The sequence below is a fragment of the Nicotiana tabacum genome, chromosome 24 (genome assembly GCF_000715075.1).
Source record: "Nicotiana tabacum cultivar K326 chromosome 24, ASM71507v2, whole genome shotgun sequence".
NCBI lineage: Eukaryota > Viridiplantae > Streptophyta > Magnoliopsida > Solanales > Solanaceae > Nicotiana > Nicotiana tabacum.
This window is the reverse complement of record NC_134103.1, coordinates 24566209-24585394: the sequence shown is the minus strand read 5'-3', so window position 1 is coordinate 24585394 and position 19186 is coordinate 24566209. Positions and strand designations below refer to the sequence as shown.

The window sequence follows — 19186 nt, the reverse complement described above, 5'->3', positions numbered from 1 at the left end:
CATGATCATTTTCTTCTTCAGATTCGCTGGAGGAATCCTCCATGCAGCAAGAGCTTGTTTCATAACATTGTCAGCGACATTCTTTCTCTTGAAGTGTTAATTAGGAATTGGGTTCCTTTTGGCTGCCTTGTCTGTGTTATTCTTGAATTGATCCTGCTTTAGGATGGGACAATCCTTGATGAAGTGTCCTGGCTTGCCACACTTATGACATATGTCATAGTTCTTTGGCTTGCTAGAACTCCCCCCTTTTGGAATGCCTCCATTTCTGCGAACCATCTTCTGAAATCTTCTTATCAAGTAAGCCATATCACCATCCTCACCACTTGAATCATTGTTATCTGTCTTGAGGACCAGGTTCTTCTCTCTTTTGGGCTCTCTTCTTTCATTGTCCTTTTTTTCTTCATTTTATATGTTCGCAGATTGCCAACGAGTTCATCGATGGTCAGCTTCTGCAAGTCTTTCGCCTCTGTAATGGCGTTCGCTTTGCTTTCCCAAGAACTGGGAAGCACACTAAGGATTTTCCTGACAAGCTTGTTTCTTGGAATAATTTCACCAAGAGAGTGGAGCTCATTAGTGATAGAGGTGAAACGAGTATGCATATCTTGGATGGATTCATCATCTTTCATCTTGAAGAGCTCGTATTAAGTTGTGACCATGTCGATATTGGATTGCTTGACCTGTGTTGTTCCTTCGTGAGCTGTCTGGAGAGCTTCCCAAATTTCCTTGACTGACTGACATGCCGATATTCTATTGTATTCATTAGGACCAATACCACAGATAAGGATTTTCTTTGCACGAAAATTCTTCTCTATGGCTTTTCGGCCGGCATCATTAAATTCTTTTCTTGTTTTGGGAATAGTTACAATAGGGTCACCTCTGGTTTTCGTGAGAACGAAGGGTCCATCACTGATGACATTCCAGAGCTCGAAATTTTCAGCCATGATAAAATCGTGCATCCTTGTCTTACACCATCCATAATACTGGCCATTGAACTTTGGTGGCCTGTAGGTGGACTGACCTTCTTCAATGTTTGGTGGAGCAGCCATGGGGATCCTTTCTAGGTGTTAGCATAATAGAAAGAACCCGCTCTAATACCAATTGATATAATTTAAGGGTCCACAAACTATATAGAGAACCAGGTTCTCTATAAGTTCCTATAGAAATGACGCACACTGCAGTAAGTAAATGACATGAGGAATTTTACGTGGAAACTTTCCAGCTCAACGGGATTAAAAACCATGGCCTACCCTTGTAGGATTTCAACTTCACTATTGAGCAACTTTCAGATTACAACCTATGTAACCTAGGAATTAACCTCTTAATCCCTCACTAACTTGTAACACTTTATTACAAGCCACTTTGTAATAACTCTATTACAAAGACTTTACAACTCAACTAACTCTAGCCAAGACACAAACACAAGGGTTTTCTACACAATGCTTCTAAACAAGCTAAGTAGGAATTACAATTGAAGAACTATTACAAAGTTACAACTCAACTAAGGACATACAATAACTTGATATGGGGAACTGGTCCGTAGTAGTGTTGTTCTTTGTTCTTGATGCACTTGAGAATCGTTTTCTTGATGATCAATCACAGTGAGTGTGCTTGAGTAAATTCTCAAAGTATTCAAGTAATTTATTTTACCTTCATTGATGTTAATAATGCATTTGTGATATCACTAGGATGATGTAAGTGAGGCAGGTAAAAGACACTCCCCATAAAGTTGACTGCTGCACTGTAGCGTGTGCAGGCAACAACTTTACAGCTAGGGCAGTTGACTTGTGCAGTTTCCTCGGGAAATGGTAGCTATCTGTTTCCTATGTTGTTCCTTTAACTCTGAAGAGTTGAACCATATCCCAAGCTGGAAACTTTTGATCTTAAGGTCTTGAGAATGTGTAACAGGTTCCTTATCTGGTTCTTGATAGTAAGTTTGTTAGATCATCAAAACATAACAGGGATATACCTATAGCTTATCAATTTTCCCCTTTTTTATGATTACAAACTTATAATTTAAGTTCCCCTAAGAACCAGCATTTTCTAAATTCCCCTTGAATTCGTTTCCCATCCTGTTTCCCCTGAATTATTTCCCCCCCTTTTGGCACCATAAAAAGATTAGTAATAGGCTTATAGTAGAAAGAAGTCTAGCTTGAGTTAACTCATGCCACTTGTGTGCACACAACATGACTAAAAACAGAGCATAAAGACAATGCATATACATCAAAAAGGGAAAAGCTTCCATTAAACAATTTGGATTTTAAAGTAGGGAGCAGAGTCAATGTTACTGACAACCATCCACAATTCAGAACAAAAAAAACAAATACCACAAACATCATAAAATAAACTAATCATAGGAAACCAATACTTAAGACTTGACACTGAGGGGACACTGTTTAGGGAGAACTGGAAGGAGAGGGCTTAGAGGCAGAGGCAAGGGCTTGGAGGACGAGATCCATTCGAGCATTTGCCGACATTTTCTCATTGAGCAGTTTCTCTTTCAGGTCCTCCACCTGTTTCTTGAGCTCAGCATTCTCCTTGGTCAGACAAGCAACCTCTTTACTTTGAGAGATACTGGAACCAGGTGCCTCCTGAAGCTGACTCAACTGGCTCTCAAGAATAACATTCCTTGCTTTCAACTACCTTATCTTAGCAATAGCACTGTTCTGAACGTTGATCAACTGAGAAATGGTAGAAGTGCTTCTAACTCCTCCAGCCCTATCAATGAACTTATATTCTTCCAGAATGGACTTGGAGAAAGTTTGCTTCTTAGTGCCCACTTTAGCTTGTCCCAGAGGAACCTTGAATTACTCAAAGACCTTGGTGAGAAGGAACCCATAAGGCATCCCATGATTACCATCTTTAAAATCTGCCACTTTCTGCATGTGCTCTATCATGATCCCAAGCAGGTTGATGGTAGTGAAGTTGTCCAGTGCTTCCATGAGGAACATGTATGCACAATAAGTGATAGATCTTCTCTCAGCACGAAGGAGCAAGACCTTGTTCACCATCTCAAATAGCAGTTGGTACACTGGAAGGAGGGCTTTCTTCTGTACCCGTTCCCTTTGCTGAATTGCTCTGTCCTTCAGGATGGCATTTCTAAAATTTTGAGAACAAGATCCCTGAACACTAGACATCCATTTAGCAGGCATACCCAAAATAGATCCCAACAAATCAGAGTCCATTACCATATCAACTCCATTCACCAACATGCATATGTGATCATTCTCAACTTTGAAGAGGTCGGCATAGAAACTTTGAACCTCCTCCTCATACACCTTTGGGGCATCACTTGTGAACAAATGTGTCCACTGTTGAAACTCAAAAATTTCAACCAGTTGTCTCATACCAGTCTCCTCCAAAATGTCAGGGGAAAATATGCGGCCCCATAGCACCTGTTGATTCCTCAACTTCTCTTTCCCAGCACTCCTTGGATCACCAACTTTAGACTTCTTTGAGGAACCAGGTTCCTCATCAGTATCAACTTTTCTCTTAGTAGACTTGCGAACTTTCTTTCCTTTTTCATCAGACTTCATAGACTTTTCACCCAATTCTTCCATCACCCTGGCAGAAAACACTTCTACCAACTTATCACCAGATCCTTTCACCACATTTTCACTAGCGACAACATCAACATACTTGTTCAGACTTTCAGTAGACACAGAAGATCCCCTTTTAGGCTTGGGGAGACTATACTTATGTGAGCGATTTCTAGTCAAGGAACCAGGTTCCTCTTCTACTTCATCATCCACATTCACAATTGGCACTGTCTTCTCGCTCACAACTTTCCTATCTTTCACTAATTTGTTTTTCTCCTTGACTTAGCTTGGCTGTTCTTAAGCGCAAACTCAAGAGCCTCCTTCCTTTGCAACCTTGTAGCAGGTTGCTTAGGAGTAGACTATTAAACAACCATTGGTCTACGCCTAGTCAAGCTAGCAATTGGCATATCATCAGAATCCTCTTCACTTTCCCCAACTACTTCTTCATAATCAGATCTCATCTCAGGCACAACCACAAACAAAGGTTCAACAACGAAATGAGGGGAGGGTGCAGGATCAATACTGACCTGGGGCTCATGAGAGGACCCCTGAGTTGGATCCTCTGAGGAGGGATCATGTCCCTCATTTGGTACCCAGTAGTATTGTCATGTGCCGATTTTTCAACATGCACAAGCTCTCTACCCTCTACTACAATCTTAGACTCTTCCCCCTGAGACTCAGACCCATTCGCACTTCCTTCGATAATATCACCTTCATTAGCTATAGATAGCATGTTTTCTATTGCTTCTTTCTCATGTAACTCCATAAAAAATGCTGAAGAAGAGAGAGTTATACTTGTGGGCTCAAGATTAGGAACTGAAGCATTCTCAGAACCAACAGTTTGGTCTGCATTTGAGCCTTCATCCAAAGGAAGACTAGAGATTTCCTGTACCCTTTTCACCTAGGTTTTCTGGTGAGGCAGGAGGACAGCTCGTAGCCACAAACCTTTTAGGAGTCGAGATTTTGCGACTCCTATGAGAACCAAAACTCGATTGGGGTAGGAGAGGAAATTGAGAGTGGGGGTGACTCTGTACTAGGGTTTTGGCTAGTAGTAGTGAGGAGCGAGGAGTCCAACATTGGTGTTTTAACTGGTGAGGGCTCAGTTGGGGTGTTACTTGGAACACTCGAGTTTTTATGATTTTCAGCCATGGTGAGAAGTGATGAATTGAAGAAAAAGAATGGGTAGGTTGAAGAGAGGAATAAGAAGGGAGGGTTTGAAGTTTGATATGAAGAGTTGTGACCGTGATGGATGCATTTAAGATGGATGAGGGACCGGTTAAGAAAGGGCGGCAATTTTGGGAGTCGGGTCGATTATTAACGGGTGAGACATTTGGGTTCAAAAGATGCAAGGAAAAGAAATTGACGCACTGATGATGTGGCACTTGTTTTAACCATTCAAAATTGTGCATAAGAGAATGGAGAAGCTACTAACCCGTGTCAGGAGAACCAGGTTCCCTGACTAATCTTGCATCTGTAAGCTTTGCCCTTTTTACCAACGCGTACTGCATCCACTACCTATTTGCTCTGTAATCATCATGCGTGTCTACCTGTAATGGTATAGAGATGAGTTAGACTTTGCCAGAAAACACTATTTAAGTAATTTTACCTGAACATTTCTTTCATAGCTAATCATCGAGGGACTAGGTTCTCAGTTGGGTTTTATCAACCCCAGTGCCAGGCGATTTCTTTCAAAATATTTTCTGCTCAAGGCCTTGGTAAATATGTATGCAATCTGATCTTCTGTGATGCATAATTTCATGCAAATGAGCCCCTTTTCAACATTGTCTCTGAGTAAGTGGTGACGCATATCAATGTGCTTGGTTCTCTTATGTTGGACTGGATTTTTGGCCATATTGAGTGCACTTGTTTTGTCACACAGGAGGGGCACACAGTTAGAGAACACTCCAAAGTCTTCCAACTGCTGTTTGATCCACAACAATTGAGCACAACAAGAAGCAGTTGCTACATATTCCGTTTCTGCAGTTGAGAGTGCCATAGAGTTTTGCTTCCTTTTACCCCATGAGATTAGATAGGAACCCAGGAAATGTCCCATTCCAGACGTGCTTTTCCTGTCCACCAGATATTCTGCATGATCAGCATCAGCATACCTAACAAGATTAAAGCTGTCACCTGAGGGATAGTAGAGAACCAGGTCCTGCGTTCCTTTGAGATATCTCAATATTCTCTTGGCAACCTTCAGATGAGATTCCTTTGGATTAGATTGAAATCTTGTACAAAGACCCACGCCAAACACAATGTCTGGTGTGCTTGTAGTGAGATACAAGAGTGACCCTATAATCCCTCTATACATGGTCTGATTTACAGGGGAACCAGATTCATCCATGTCTAGACGAGTAGCTGTGGCAATAGGAGTGTCAATAACTTTTGATGCTTCCATGTCAAACCTTTTTAGCAGCTCCTTGATGTACTTCTGCTGACTTATAAATGTCACCTTTTGAGATTACCTCACTTGAAGTCCCAGGAAGAAATTTAATTCTCCCATTATACTCATCTCAAACTCACTCCCCATGAGTTTTGCAAACTCTTCACAAAGAGAGTTAGTTGTGGCTCCGAAAATGATATCATCAACATATACTTGAACAATGAGTAGGTCCTCCCTCGTTTCTTCAAAAAAAGAGTATCGTCAATTTTCCCTCTTGTAAAGCCATTTTCTAGAAGGAACTTTGACAATCTTTCATACCAAGCCCTGGGAGCCTGCTTTAGCCCATACAGTGCCTTGTACAGTTTGAACACATGCTCAGGATGCTCGTGACTCTCAAATCCAGGAGGTTGTTTGACATAAACTTCTTCCTTTAGGAAGCCATTCAGAAATGCACTTTTGACATCTATTTGGAACAGTGTGAATTCCATATGTGATGCAAAGGCTATAAGGATTCTGATAGCTTCCATTCGAGCAACTAGAGCAAAAGTTTCATCATAGTCAATCCCTTCTTCCTGATTGTAGCCTTGAACTACAAGCCTCGCCTTATTTCTTGTTGTGTTTCCAAACTCATCAAGTTTGTTCCTGAATACCCACCTGGTTCCTATAACGGTTCGATCTGTAGGTGAGGAACCAGGTGCCATACTTTGTTTATTTCAAATTGATGCAGCTCTTCTTGCATGGCATTGATCCAATTTGCATCTTTCAAAGCTTCTTTAATGTTTTTGGGCTCTATTTGAGAAAGAAAGGCTGAGAAGGCAAGTGAGTTTCTAGCTTTTGACCTGGTCTGAATTTCTGAGTCGAGAGGAGTGATTATGTTGTCAAGAGTATGTGAGCTTTTGTGCTTCCAATTTGGTACCTGAATCTCATTGGTAGAGGAGCCATGTATATCTGACTGAGGTACTTGGACGCTTCTTACTTCAGTAAGTGGAGTACCTTGGACTGCATCAACAACTCTATTTTCAGTTTCAGTTGTTGTGATCGTGGGACCAGGTTCCTCTCCAATGGATGGAGATATATTTACATCATCTTCACTGGATTCCTTGACATGACTCATCATGTCTGTCTTTCCATTTGCCATGTCAATAACTTCACCTGGAACATATAAAGGTTCTCCATCTTGGTCAACATGTCTGTCCTTCTCACAGGAGATGAGAGATTCATCAAAGATCACATGTATACTCTCTTCAACACATTTGAGTCCTTTTGTTGTATACTTTGTAAGCTTTGCTTTGAGATGAGTATCCCAGAAAGATTCCTTCATCACTTTTGGCATCGAATTTTCCAAGATCTTCCTTTCCATTGTTGAGGACAAAACATTTACACCCAAAAGTCCTTAGATGTGTTAGCTTGGGATTCCTTCCATTTAGCAGTTCATATAGAGTCTTGTTCAGAAGGGACATGATCATGCACATGTTCACAGAGTAGCAAGCAATATTGATAGCTTCTGCCCAGAAATTCTTTGCAATCCCACTGCCAATCAACATTGTCCTTGCCATGTTTTCAAGAGTTCTATTCTTTTTATCCACAATACCATTTTGTTGAGGTGTTATTGGAGTTGAAAAATTGTGAGTGATACCATTTTCAGTACAGAACTCATCAAATTTGGCATTGTCAAACTCGGTCCCATGATCAGACCTGATGCAAGATACATTATTACCCATATTCACTTGAATCTTTTTGACAAAGGCAACGAACACTTCAAAGGTTTCATCCTTGGTTTTGAGAAACAGAGTCCAGATGAATCTGAAGTAATCGTCAACTATAACGAAGATATATTTCTTTCCTCCCATGCTTGCCACCTCATGGGTCCACATATATCCATGTGAGGAAGATCAAGTGGCCTTGAGGTACTGACTTCCTTTTTGGGCTTGAATGAGGATCTGACTTGCTTGCCTTTTACACATGCATCACACATTTTGTGATCCTTGAAACTTGACTTGGGCAGACCACGAACCAGGTCATTCCTAACCAATTTGTTCAGCAACGTGAAGCTTGCATGACCCAGCCTCATATGCCATATTTCAGCATCATCATCAACAGAACTTAGACAACTGAGATCGCCATTTTACAGAGACTCAAAATCAACAATATAGATATTTTTGTATGTGTTTGCTACTAGCACCACCTCACCAGTCACTAGGTTTGTGATTGTACATATTTTTGACACAAATTCTACCTTGTTTCCTTTGTCACAGATCTGGGAAACACTTAGCAAGTTGTACTTCAACCCGTTAACATAGTACACATTTTCGATTAAGTGTGAGAGAGACTTCCCAATCCTTCCAACTCCCAGAATGTATCCTTTCTTGCCATTTCCAAAGGATACACTCCCTCCTTTCGGAGCCTTAAGTGAAAGGAAATCATTTGTACTTCCAGTCGTATGCTTTGAGCAGCCGCTATTCATGTACCATTATAGGCTGCTTCCTTTCACTGTTCCCTCCACAAGAAAATCAGGAGTTAAACTTAGGAACCCAAACGAGTTTGGGTCCCTTCTAATGAGGAAAGGGGTGAATGAGTGATCTTATGGTCCATGCAGGCATCATGCGTATTTTATATGAGGGACCAGGTTCTCTACCAGTAGTTACTTTTTCAACGAAAACTTTATTTTTCTGCTGTGACTGAAATCTGGCCTTACAGTTTTCTTTAAAGTGCAGTGTTGCCACAGTGAGTGCAAAGTCAATTATCAGGTACAGTAACGTACTTGCTATGAGGATTGTAGGGAATCTTTTCCCTTTGGAACCCAATCCCCTGCATGTTTTCCCCATTGTTGGTGTACATGGCAGTGATAGCATCAGAGGACCAGGTCCACTTGAGTAATTTTTAAAGGTCACTCTTCACTCTTCCTAGTTCTTCATGAAGTTATTTGTTTTTCTCAAGCTCAGTACACAAACTGGACTTCACTGAATTTAACTCACTTTCAAGCTTAATATGTGCCTCACTGGCAACTTCCTTTCCCTTTTGAGAATTTTCATGCCTACTCTCCATTTTAAGTTCCCCAATTGCTTCCTTCAAGTCCACTACCACCACTAATAGGTCATCTCTCTCATGCTCAATGTTAGCAACCCTCTCAGTTAAGACATCTTTTTCTTTTCTTACACACTCAATGGTCTCTTTTAGGTCTACCACAACGACCATTAGATCATCTCTTTCATGTTCTATATTTGCAATTTTTTCATCTAAGGCATCCTTCTCTTTCTTCAGGTTCACAATTGTTTCCTTTAAATAAACTACAACGACTACTAGGTCATCTCTGGTCTGTTTTGCTTCTCCTAATTCTACAGTTAAAACATCTTTATCATTTATAAGACTTTGATAAGCTTCAATTAACACATTTGCCCAAGACATGAGTTTTTTAGGAGAATAAGATTTTAGATTTCTCTGAACTTCCAGAAAATTTACCTCATCATCGTCGTCATCTTCATCATCATCAGACTGAGCCATCAGGCAAAGATTGAGTCATACTCATTTGCTTCACTTTATACTTTCATCATTGAACTATCACCATGATCATTTTCTTCTTCAGATTCGCTGGAGGAATCTCCCCATGCAGCAAGAGCTTGTCTCACAACATTGTCAGCGACATTCTTTCTCTTGAAGCGTTTATTAGGAACTGGGTTCCGTGCTTCTTTGTTTGTGTTGTTCTTGAATTGATCCTGCTTTAGGATGGGACATTACTTGATGAAGTGCCCTATCTTGCCACACTTATGACAGAGGTCATAGTGTTTTGGCTTGCTAGAACTCCCCCCTTTTGGAATGCCTTCATTTCTACGAACCATCTTTTGAAATCTTTTTGTCAAGTAAGCCATATCACCATCCTCACCACTTAAATCATTGCTGTCTATCGTGAGGACCAGATTCTTCTCTATTTTGGGCTCTCTTCTTTCATTATCCTTTTTTCTTCATTTTATATGTTTGCAGATTGCCAACGAGTTCATCGATGGTCAGCTTCTACAAGTCCTTCGCCTCTGTAATGGCGTTCGCTTTGCTTTCCCAAGAACTGGGAAGCACACTAAGGATTTTCCTGACAATCTTGTTCCTTTGAATAATTTCACCAAGAGAGTGGAGCTCATTAATGATAGAGGTGAAGCGAGTATGCATATCTTGGATGGATTCATCATCTTTCATCCTGAAGAGCTTGTATTCAGTTGTAAGCATGTCGAGAGATGTCTTGGATTGCTTGACCTGTGTTGTTCCTTCGTGAGATGTCTGGAGAACTTCCCAGATTTCTTTGGCTGACTGACATGCCGATATCCTATTGTATTCATGAGGACCAATACCACAGACAAGGATTTTTCTGCACGAAAATTCTTCTCTATGGCTTTCCGGTCGGCATTATTAAATTCTTTTCTTGTTTTGGGAATAGTTACAATAGGGTCACAACTGGTTTTCGTGGGAACGAAGGGTCCATCACAAATGACGTCCCAGAGCTCGAAATCTTCAGCCATGATAAAATCGTGCATCCTTGTCTTCCACCATCCATAATACTGACCATTGAACCTTGGTGGCATGTAGGTGGACTGACCTTCTTGAAAGTGTGGTGGAGCAGCCATGAGGATCCTTTCTAAGTGTTAGCCTGATAGAAAGAACTCGCTATGATACCAATTGATAGAATTTAAGGGTCCACCAAACTATATAGAGAACCAGATTATCTATAAGTTCCCATCGAAACCACGCACACTACCGTAAGTAAATGACATGAGGAATTTTACGTGGAAAATTCCCAGCTCAACGTGATTAAAAATCACAACCTACACTTGTAGGATTTCAACTTCACTACTGAGCAACTTTCAGATTACAACCTATATAACCTAGGAATTAACCTCTTAATCCCTCACTAACTTGTAACACTCTATTACAAGCCACTTTGTAATAACTCTTTTACAAAGACTTTACAACTTGACTAACTCTAGCCAAGACACTAACACAAGGGTTTTCTACACAATACTTCTAAACAAGCTAAGTAAGAATTATAATTGAAGAACTATTATAAAGTTACAACTCAACTAAGGACATACAATAACTTGATATGGTGAACTGGTCCGTAGTAGTGTTGTTCTTTGTTCTTGATGCACTTGAGAATCATTTTCTTGATGATCAATCACAGTGAGTGTGCTTGAATAAATTCTCAAAGTATTCAAGTAATTTATTTTACCTTCATTGATGTTAATAATGCATTTGTGATATCACTAGGATGATGTAAGTGAGGCAGGTAAAAGACACTCCCCATAAAGTTGACTGCTGCACTGTAGCGTGTGCAGGCAACAACTTTACAGCTGGGGCAGTTGACTTGTGCAGTTTCCTCGGGAAATGGTAGCTATCTGTTTCCTATGTTGTTCCTTTGACTCTGAAGAGTTGAACCATATCCCAAGTCGGAACCTTTTGATCTTAAGGTCTTGAGAATGTGTAACAGGTTCCTTATCTGGTTCTTGACAGTAAGTTTGTTAGATCATCAAAACATATAGGGATATACATATAGCCTATCAAAGATCCACTTATTTTGAGGAATGATTTAAAGGAAAGATATGACAACTTAACGTTGGTCACTCTTCCACAAGCACGATATGATTGGGCTCATCTGAGGCTCCAAAACTTTAAGTCTATTTCTGAATATAATTGTGCGATGTTCATAATTACTTCTAAATTGAAACTATGTGGAGATAGTATCACTGACTATGACATGCTTGAAAAACCATTCACGACGTTTCATGCCTCCAATATGGTCTTGCAACAACAGTACCGAGGGAAAGGTTTCAAGAAGTACTATGAGTTGATTTCTCTTCTCCTTGTGGCTGAACAAAACACCAACTTGCTTATGAGAAATCATGAAAATCGACCCACTAGGTCTACACCATTGCCTAAAGTGGATGAGGTATATTCTCATTATGCTAAGCGTGGAAAAGGTCATGGCCCTGTTCATGGCCGTGGAGGAAATTTTCTTAGTGTTAATCATTACCCAAAGAAAAATAACTTTCAAAAGTGGAGAGGGAAAGATGAGAAGACAAAGACAAAGGGTTTAGAAATTGGATGCTATCGTTGCGGTGGAAAAGGGCATTGGGCAAATATTTGTCGCATACCAAATCATTTGGTTAAACTTTATCAAGCATCTCTAAAGAATAAACACTACTAAAATCCTGGCAAAATCGTCCAAAAAACCCGACCAAAATGGGTCGGTAATGGCCAATAACCGTCCGAAACGCGACCATTTATGTGTGGACGGTATTTTATAGGTCAGAAGGGCATACTGACCAAAGTTGGTCGGAAATTACCTACCAACTTTGGTCGGTCAATTAAATTCAAAATAAAAAATTGCGGAAAAAACCGACCAAAGTTGGTCGGTATTTTAATTATGTAATTAAAAAAATACACCATCTGGGAATCGAACCGAGGTCTGTACTATGGCAGGATACTATTCTACCACTAGGCCATTGGTGCATTTTATTTTAAGACTGTCTTTTATTTTATTTATACTCTTTAATTATATTTTCGCACGAAAATAACCGACCAAAATTGGTCGGTTTTATTAAAAAAAAAAATTACCGACCGAATTCGATCGGTTTTTTTAAAATGACCGGCCGAATTAACCGACCGATTTTCGGTCGGTTTTATTAATATTAATTATTTTAAATAAAAAACCGACCAAAGTTGGTCGGTTCTTGAAAAATAAATTTTGCGGGACTCAAAAATAGTTTTTCGCATTTTTTGCGCCAAAGAAAACCAACCAAAGTTGGTCGGTTTCTTAAAAAATAAAATATTTTGAAAAACCGACCGACTTTGGTCGGTTTGTTGGCCGATTATTTGACCGACTAAAATTGGTCGGTCAACCGTGGTCGGTTTTTGCCGAATTTCTAAAGACTAAAGGCCCTGAAGCTAATTTTGTCTATGACAATAAATTTTACATCACTCACTTGGATGCGGCTGATTTCTTTGAGTACCCTGATGGAAAAATAAACCACTTAATCGGTAATGGTTCCGTGGTTAAAAATGATTGAGTAGTTTGATTTTTATTTTTGCCTATTCATAGTAGCTAATGAATAAGCATTATGTAATTTTTATTGCGCTTAATAATACTGCTTATGTAGTTCTTAAAAATATGTGTATTTCCGAAAAAAATAAATAAAGATTCAATGTTTCACAAATCTCACAAACGAGGGGTAATATCTAATTAATTAGTATCCTAGTCTAAGTGATCTTTTAACGCTTTTGATTTTTCTTTCCATTACTTTAATTCTCTTTAAGAAAAAGTTTACAAGCACCCTGAAACAACTTTTATTGCTTGATCCTCAATTCCCATCTTTCTTTGAAAAAACTATCTAGTACATCGGGACCTCAATTTTTTCATGGATAAAATATTAGGAATAAAGAAAACAGAAGCAGCTAAGTATGTTCTTTTCTTACACAGATCAATTGTTTTTCATGCTATGTGTAGAAAAATATAAATAACTTATACATGTAAATAATTTTGTTGTAGTTGTATTAGTCATATGTGTAATGTACTTATAATTGTATTATTATTTCTACGTAATTATTTGTATCATAATTAGAATTTGCTCGAAATTGCATTAAAAGGTCACCATTGAATCATTGGTTTAACTTAATTTTTTTTTCCTTTTCTCTGAAAATACTAATATTTATTCATATACTTCTTTATGTATGTCAAACCATGGGAAGCAAATATGAATATCTCTCAAAGCATACTTGGAATAAAGTTCAATTGTAAAAATATTTGTTTAATTGATTCATGCACGATACATACAATATTCAAAGAGAAGAAATATTTCTCTCATTTAAGTATGTGTAAGGCAGATGTTACTATAATTTCTGGTAGTATTAATCTAATTGAAGGCTCTGGAAGAGCTAATATAACTTTGCCTAATGGAACACACTTGTCATAGAGAATATAATGCAATGTTCTCCTCCAAGTCCAAGAGGAACTTGTTGAATTTTAAAGATATTTGTCGAAATGAATTTCATATTGAAACAATAGATGAGAATAATATTGAATATCTCATCGTTACCAAGAATGTCTCTGGCCAGAAAAAGGGTTATTGAGAAGTTCCCATCTTTATCTTGTGGTCTGTATTGGGCAAGAATTAGTGCAATTGAGGCACATTCTATCGTAAATCAAAAGTTTACTGATTTCAATACTTTTGTACTTTGGCATGATCGATTGGGACATCCTGGATCAATTATAATGAGACTAATTATAGAAAACTCAAATTGGCATCCATTAAAGAATTTAAAGATTCTTTTAAATAATAAATTTTCTTGCACTTCTTATTATCAATGCAAGTTAATTATTAGACCATCACCAACAAAGGTTGGGATTGAGTCCCCTGTATTTTTGGAACGTATACAAGGGGATATTTGTGGACCTATTCACCCACCTAGTGGGTCGTTTAGATATTTTATGGTTTTAATAGATGCATCTTCTAGATGGTCTCATGTGTGCCTATTGTCATCTCGCAACCTGGCGTTTGCAAAATTAATGGCACAAATAATTCGATTACGGGCACAACTTTCCGATAATTTAATTAAGTCTATTCGACTTGATAATGCTACTGAGTTTTCATCCCAGGCATTTAATGATTATTGCTTATCAATTGGGATAAAAGTGGAACATCCTGTAGCTCATGTTCGCACTCAAAATGGCCTTGCAGAGTCTTTGATTAAACGTCTGCAATTGATAGCAAGACCGTTACTCATGAAAACGAGATTACCCACTTTTATTTGGGGTCATGCCATTTTGCATGCAACAATGCTAGTTCGTCTTAGACCGACAAAGTATCATAAATATTCCCCGTTGTAATTAGTTTTGGGTCATGAACCTAATATATCCCATTTAAGAATTTTTGGGTGTGCAGTATATGTGCCTGTAGCACAGCCATATCGCACCAAGATGGGTCCCCAAAGAAGGTTAGGAATATATGTTGGGTTTGAATCGCCCTTCATTATTCGCTACCTCGAAACATTAACTGAAGATTTATTCACTGTTCAATTTGCAGATTGTCGATTCGATGAGGCATTTTCCCCAAAATTAGGGGGGAGAAATTGGTGAAATCAAACGGGAAATTACGTGGAAAAATCCATCATTGTCTCATCTTGATCCACGTGCCTCTATTTTTAAAAAAGAGGTGCAAAAGATTATCCATTTGCAGAAAATAGCAAATCAAATGCCAGATGCATTTACGGATCTGAAAAGGATAATGAAATCACATATCCCTACAAAGAATGTTCCAATCCGTATTGATATCCCTGTTGGACAATCTTCTAGTGTCATAGCTAATGAGTCAAAAGCACGCCTAAAGCATGGCAGACCATTGCGTTCTAAGGATCGAAATCCTAGAAAAATAAAAATAAATGATCAAGATGACACTACGAATTAGTCTCATAAAGAAACCTATGATTTAACCAATCCTGAAATTCATGAGGAAATCAATGAGCCTGAGACTCAAGAAAATAAATAACTATCAATAAACCCAATAGATATTGAGACAGATTTGAATCGATTGAATATAGTTGTGGATTATGTCTTTGTATACAATATTATATCTAGCATTATGCAAGATACTGAGGATCTTGAACCTCAATCTGTTGGAGAATGTCAACAAAGAAGTGATTGGCCAAAATGGCAAGAAGCAATCTAATCTGAGTTGGATTCACTTGCGAAAAGTAAAGTTTTTGGGTATGTAGTCCAAACACCTAATGGTGTTAAACCTGTTGGCTATAAATGAGTCTTTGTACGTAAAAAGAATGAGAAAAATGAGGTACAGAGATATAAGGTACGCCTTGTTACACAAGGATTTTCACAAAGGCCCGGTGTCGATTATGAAGAGACGTATTCTCGTGTTATGGATGCTATAACGTTCCGTTATCTCATTAGTTTTGCTGTCCATGAAAAGCTTGACAAGCATTTAATGGATGTGGTTACAGCCTACCTTTACGGCTCACTTGATAATGAGATATACATGAAAATTCTTGAGGGATTTAAAATGCCTGACGCACATAATTCGAAGTCCCATGAAATGTTTTCAATCAAATTACAAAGATCTTTGTATGGTCTAAATCAATCAGGAAGAATGTAGTATAACGACCTTAATGAGTATTTATTAAATGAAGGTTATATAAATGATGCCATTTGTCCTTGTGTTTTTATAAAAAAAATAATATCGGAGTTTATTGTACTGCTGTATATGTTGATGACATAAACCTTATTGGAACTCCTACAGAACTCCAAAAGGCAATTGATTATTTAAAGAAGGGATTCGAGTTGAAAGATCTCGGAAAGACAAAATTATGTCTTGGTTTGCAAATTGAACATTTGGCAAATGGGACTTTTGTTCATCAATCTACTTACATAGAAAAGGTATTGAAACAGATTTAATGGATGGAGCACATCCATTAAGTACTCCGATGATTGTTCGATCACTTGATATGAATAAGGACCCGTTCCGACCTCAAGAAAAGAATGAAGAACTACTTGGTCGTGAAGTGCCATATCTTAGTGCAATTGATGCACTAATGTATCTTGCTAACACTACAAGGCCTGACATAACTTTTTCAGTTAATGTCTTAGAAAGATATAGCTCTGCTCATACAATGAGACATTGGAATGGAATTAAACACATATTGCGGTATCTAAAAGGGACTACCAATAAGGCTTATTTTATGGCAATGATTGCAGCCCCGATCTTGTTGGTTATGCCGATGCTGGGTATTTATCTGACCCACACAAGGCTCGATCTCAAATATGTTATGTGTTTATATGTGGAGGCACTGCAATATCTTGGCGATTGAGTAAGCAATAAATGTGGCTACTTCATCTAATCATACTGAGATAATTGCTATTCATGAAGCAAGTCGAGAATGTGTATGGTTGAGGTCTATAATACACCTTATTCGAGACAATTGTGGTTTGAAGTGTTGACAAACTACCCACAATTTTGTATGAAGACAATGCATGCAGCATGTATAGCCCAATTGAAGGGAGGATTTATTAAAGGAGATAGGACAAAACACATTTCACCAAAGTTATTTTTCACACATGATCTTCAAAAGAATGGTGATATCAATGTGCAACAGATCCGTTCAAGTGATAATATAACTGATTTGTTCACCAAATCTCTACCGATGTCGACCTTCAAGAAACTAGTGTACAATATTGGGATGCGAAGGCTCAAGGATATGAATTGATGCTCTCATCAGGGAGAGTTAATACGCGGTGTACTCTTTTTCCCTTATAAGGTTTTGTCCCACTGGGTTTTTCTTGCAAGATTTTAATGAGACAACCAAAAAATGTATTTCTAAACATGTGTACTCCTTTTCCTTCACTAGGATTATTTTTCTAATAAGGTTTTAACGAGACACATTATCTATAAACATCCAAGGGGGAATGTTATGATGAAAAATCAAATCATGGTGGATGTCTATCTTCCTCCATGATCTTCCTCTCAAATGCTTAATGATTTATTCAATGACATATTTCTTCATTTTTCATGCCTATATAAATGCATTGTAATAGATGGAAAGAACACATAATTGAAGAAGAAATAAAATCTTTTCCTTCTCTCTATCTCTATTTCTTGTTCATGTTTTACTAAATTATTTTTATTTCATAAGAAGTAGTAAATAAATTAACTAGAAGCAAATTATAACTCAAAAATTCGAAAACATTTAATACAAATTGTAAGGAAGTTAATCCAATGTGTAGGCTAATTAAGCAATTGCCGGCCTTTTCCTATAGTCAGGGGTTCCAATAGAAGTAATATTAAAAATTTGTTGCTGAGGTCAGTAATGCCGATCGAGCCAAGATCAGAAACAGAACCAAACCCATGGAAATTGAGAAAAAATGTTTGACGATTACAATATAGAAGTCTTTCAGTTCTAGAAAATTTCCAAACATGGTGCAATTTCTAGTACTGAACACTTCACACTTCTATATTGTATAATCGCATTTTCTTTTCTTTTCTTTCAAAATACTTACGCGGTGAAATTTCTTTTTATTTTCTTATATCTTTTTTTCCTGCTTTACTCTTATAAATCATAAATACAGGTTTTTTTTTTTTTTTTTAAAGAAAGTGCACAGTAAAAACTAAAAAATAACAACTAAAAGAGAACAAAGTATTGATGTAGGCAGAAACGAGTCTTTCTTTTTTTTCTTTTGACGTGTCATAATTCTGGTTTGAAAATTTGGTCTTATTTTTGTTTTTCGTTTTTGCAAATCCGAAAAACTTGATCTTATGGTCATTTATATTTTCTTAGTACTTCAACCATAATTCAGTTATATTAATGTGACAATTATTTTTGTGTCTTTAATGTGATATTATATACTGCCAAAAGTTCAATCACATGAAATTAACCACAAGTTTTTCTTTTTCCCATTTCAGATATATTTTTTCTAAGAATTAATATGTACTAAATCATGAACCATTTTTGGCTATGCATTAAATAAATTTTATCCCTAAATAGTATCTACAGAACGTTAAAATCATCACAAGTCAAGTCACTTTCAAAAAGTTACGCTCTCTCCTCCTCCTATCTTAAGGTGACCTGCTAAACAACGCTGGCCGGAAATGGGGCGATGACCGCCAAAACGGAATGTGACAAAGGTTCAACTAGCTGACTTAATAGTATCAGGAAGCCGTAGTAGCTGACAAGGAAGGGTTTTGTCGCCGACTGAAACCCTAATTAGCGACAAAGGGAAAAACTCGATAATGCCTAATTCTGGAAGATCAAGTGTCACGAAGTTGAATTCACTAGTAATTTTGAGTAAAACCAGTACTAGTACATTAACGCCTAAATCTGGTGACGATTGGATCAGGTAGCCCAGGAGAAAACACTGTTCCATTGCCTAATGTTGAACGAACAGTAACAAGGACGATTGAGAAGCTTAAGGTGATGGACCAAATCCATCCCCCCCCAAGGGGCTATTGCTAGCACGAGCAAACGGGTAAGGCGGCCTCAACTAATGGTAAGGCGGATGGCTGCAAGGGGAATGGACATGGTGTTTATTCCGTAAAGAAGGTACAATTGCAGCAGAAAGAAATGGAGGCTGAAACTGAGAAATGGCAGAAGGCAATTATACTGTATGTCATTGGTGCCTCTCCATCAATTGGAGCCATGGAAAGGTTCATAGCCTCGCAATGGAACTTTTTGCTGCTAAAACCCGGCCCTCAAATCTTTTCCGACGTAGCCATGGCCCTCAAATATC

General features: G+C 38.2%; 1 protein-coding gene across 1 annotated transcript; it reads right to left on the bottom strand.

Moving 5' to 3' along the window:
• Nucleotides 1-641: 641 nt before the first annotated feature.
• On the bottom strand, nucleotides 642-1046 carry LOC142178067 (uncharacterized). The gene has a single exon (XM_075247392.1). The coding sequence runs from the start codon at nucleotides 1044-1046 to the stop codon at nucleotides 642-644; it is 405 nt and encodes a 134-aa protein (XP_075103493.1).
• Nucleotides 1047-19186: the final 18140 nt, after the last annotated feature.

Coding starts and splice junctions, on each gene's coding strand:
- LOC142178067 (XM_075247392.1), bottom strand. CDS start 1,046: ATGGCTGCTCCACCAAACATTGAAGAAGGTCAGTCCACCTACAGGCCA.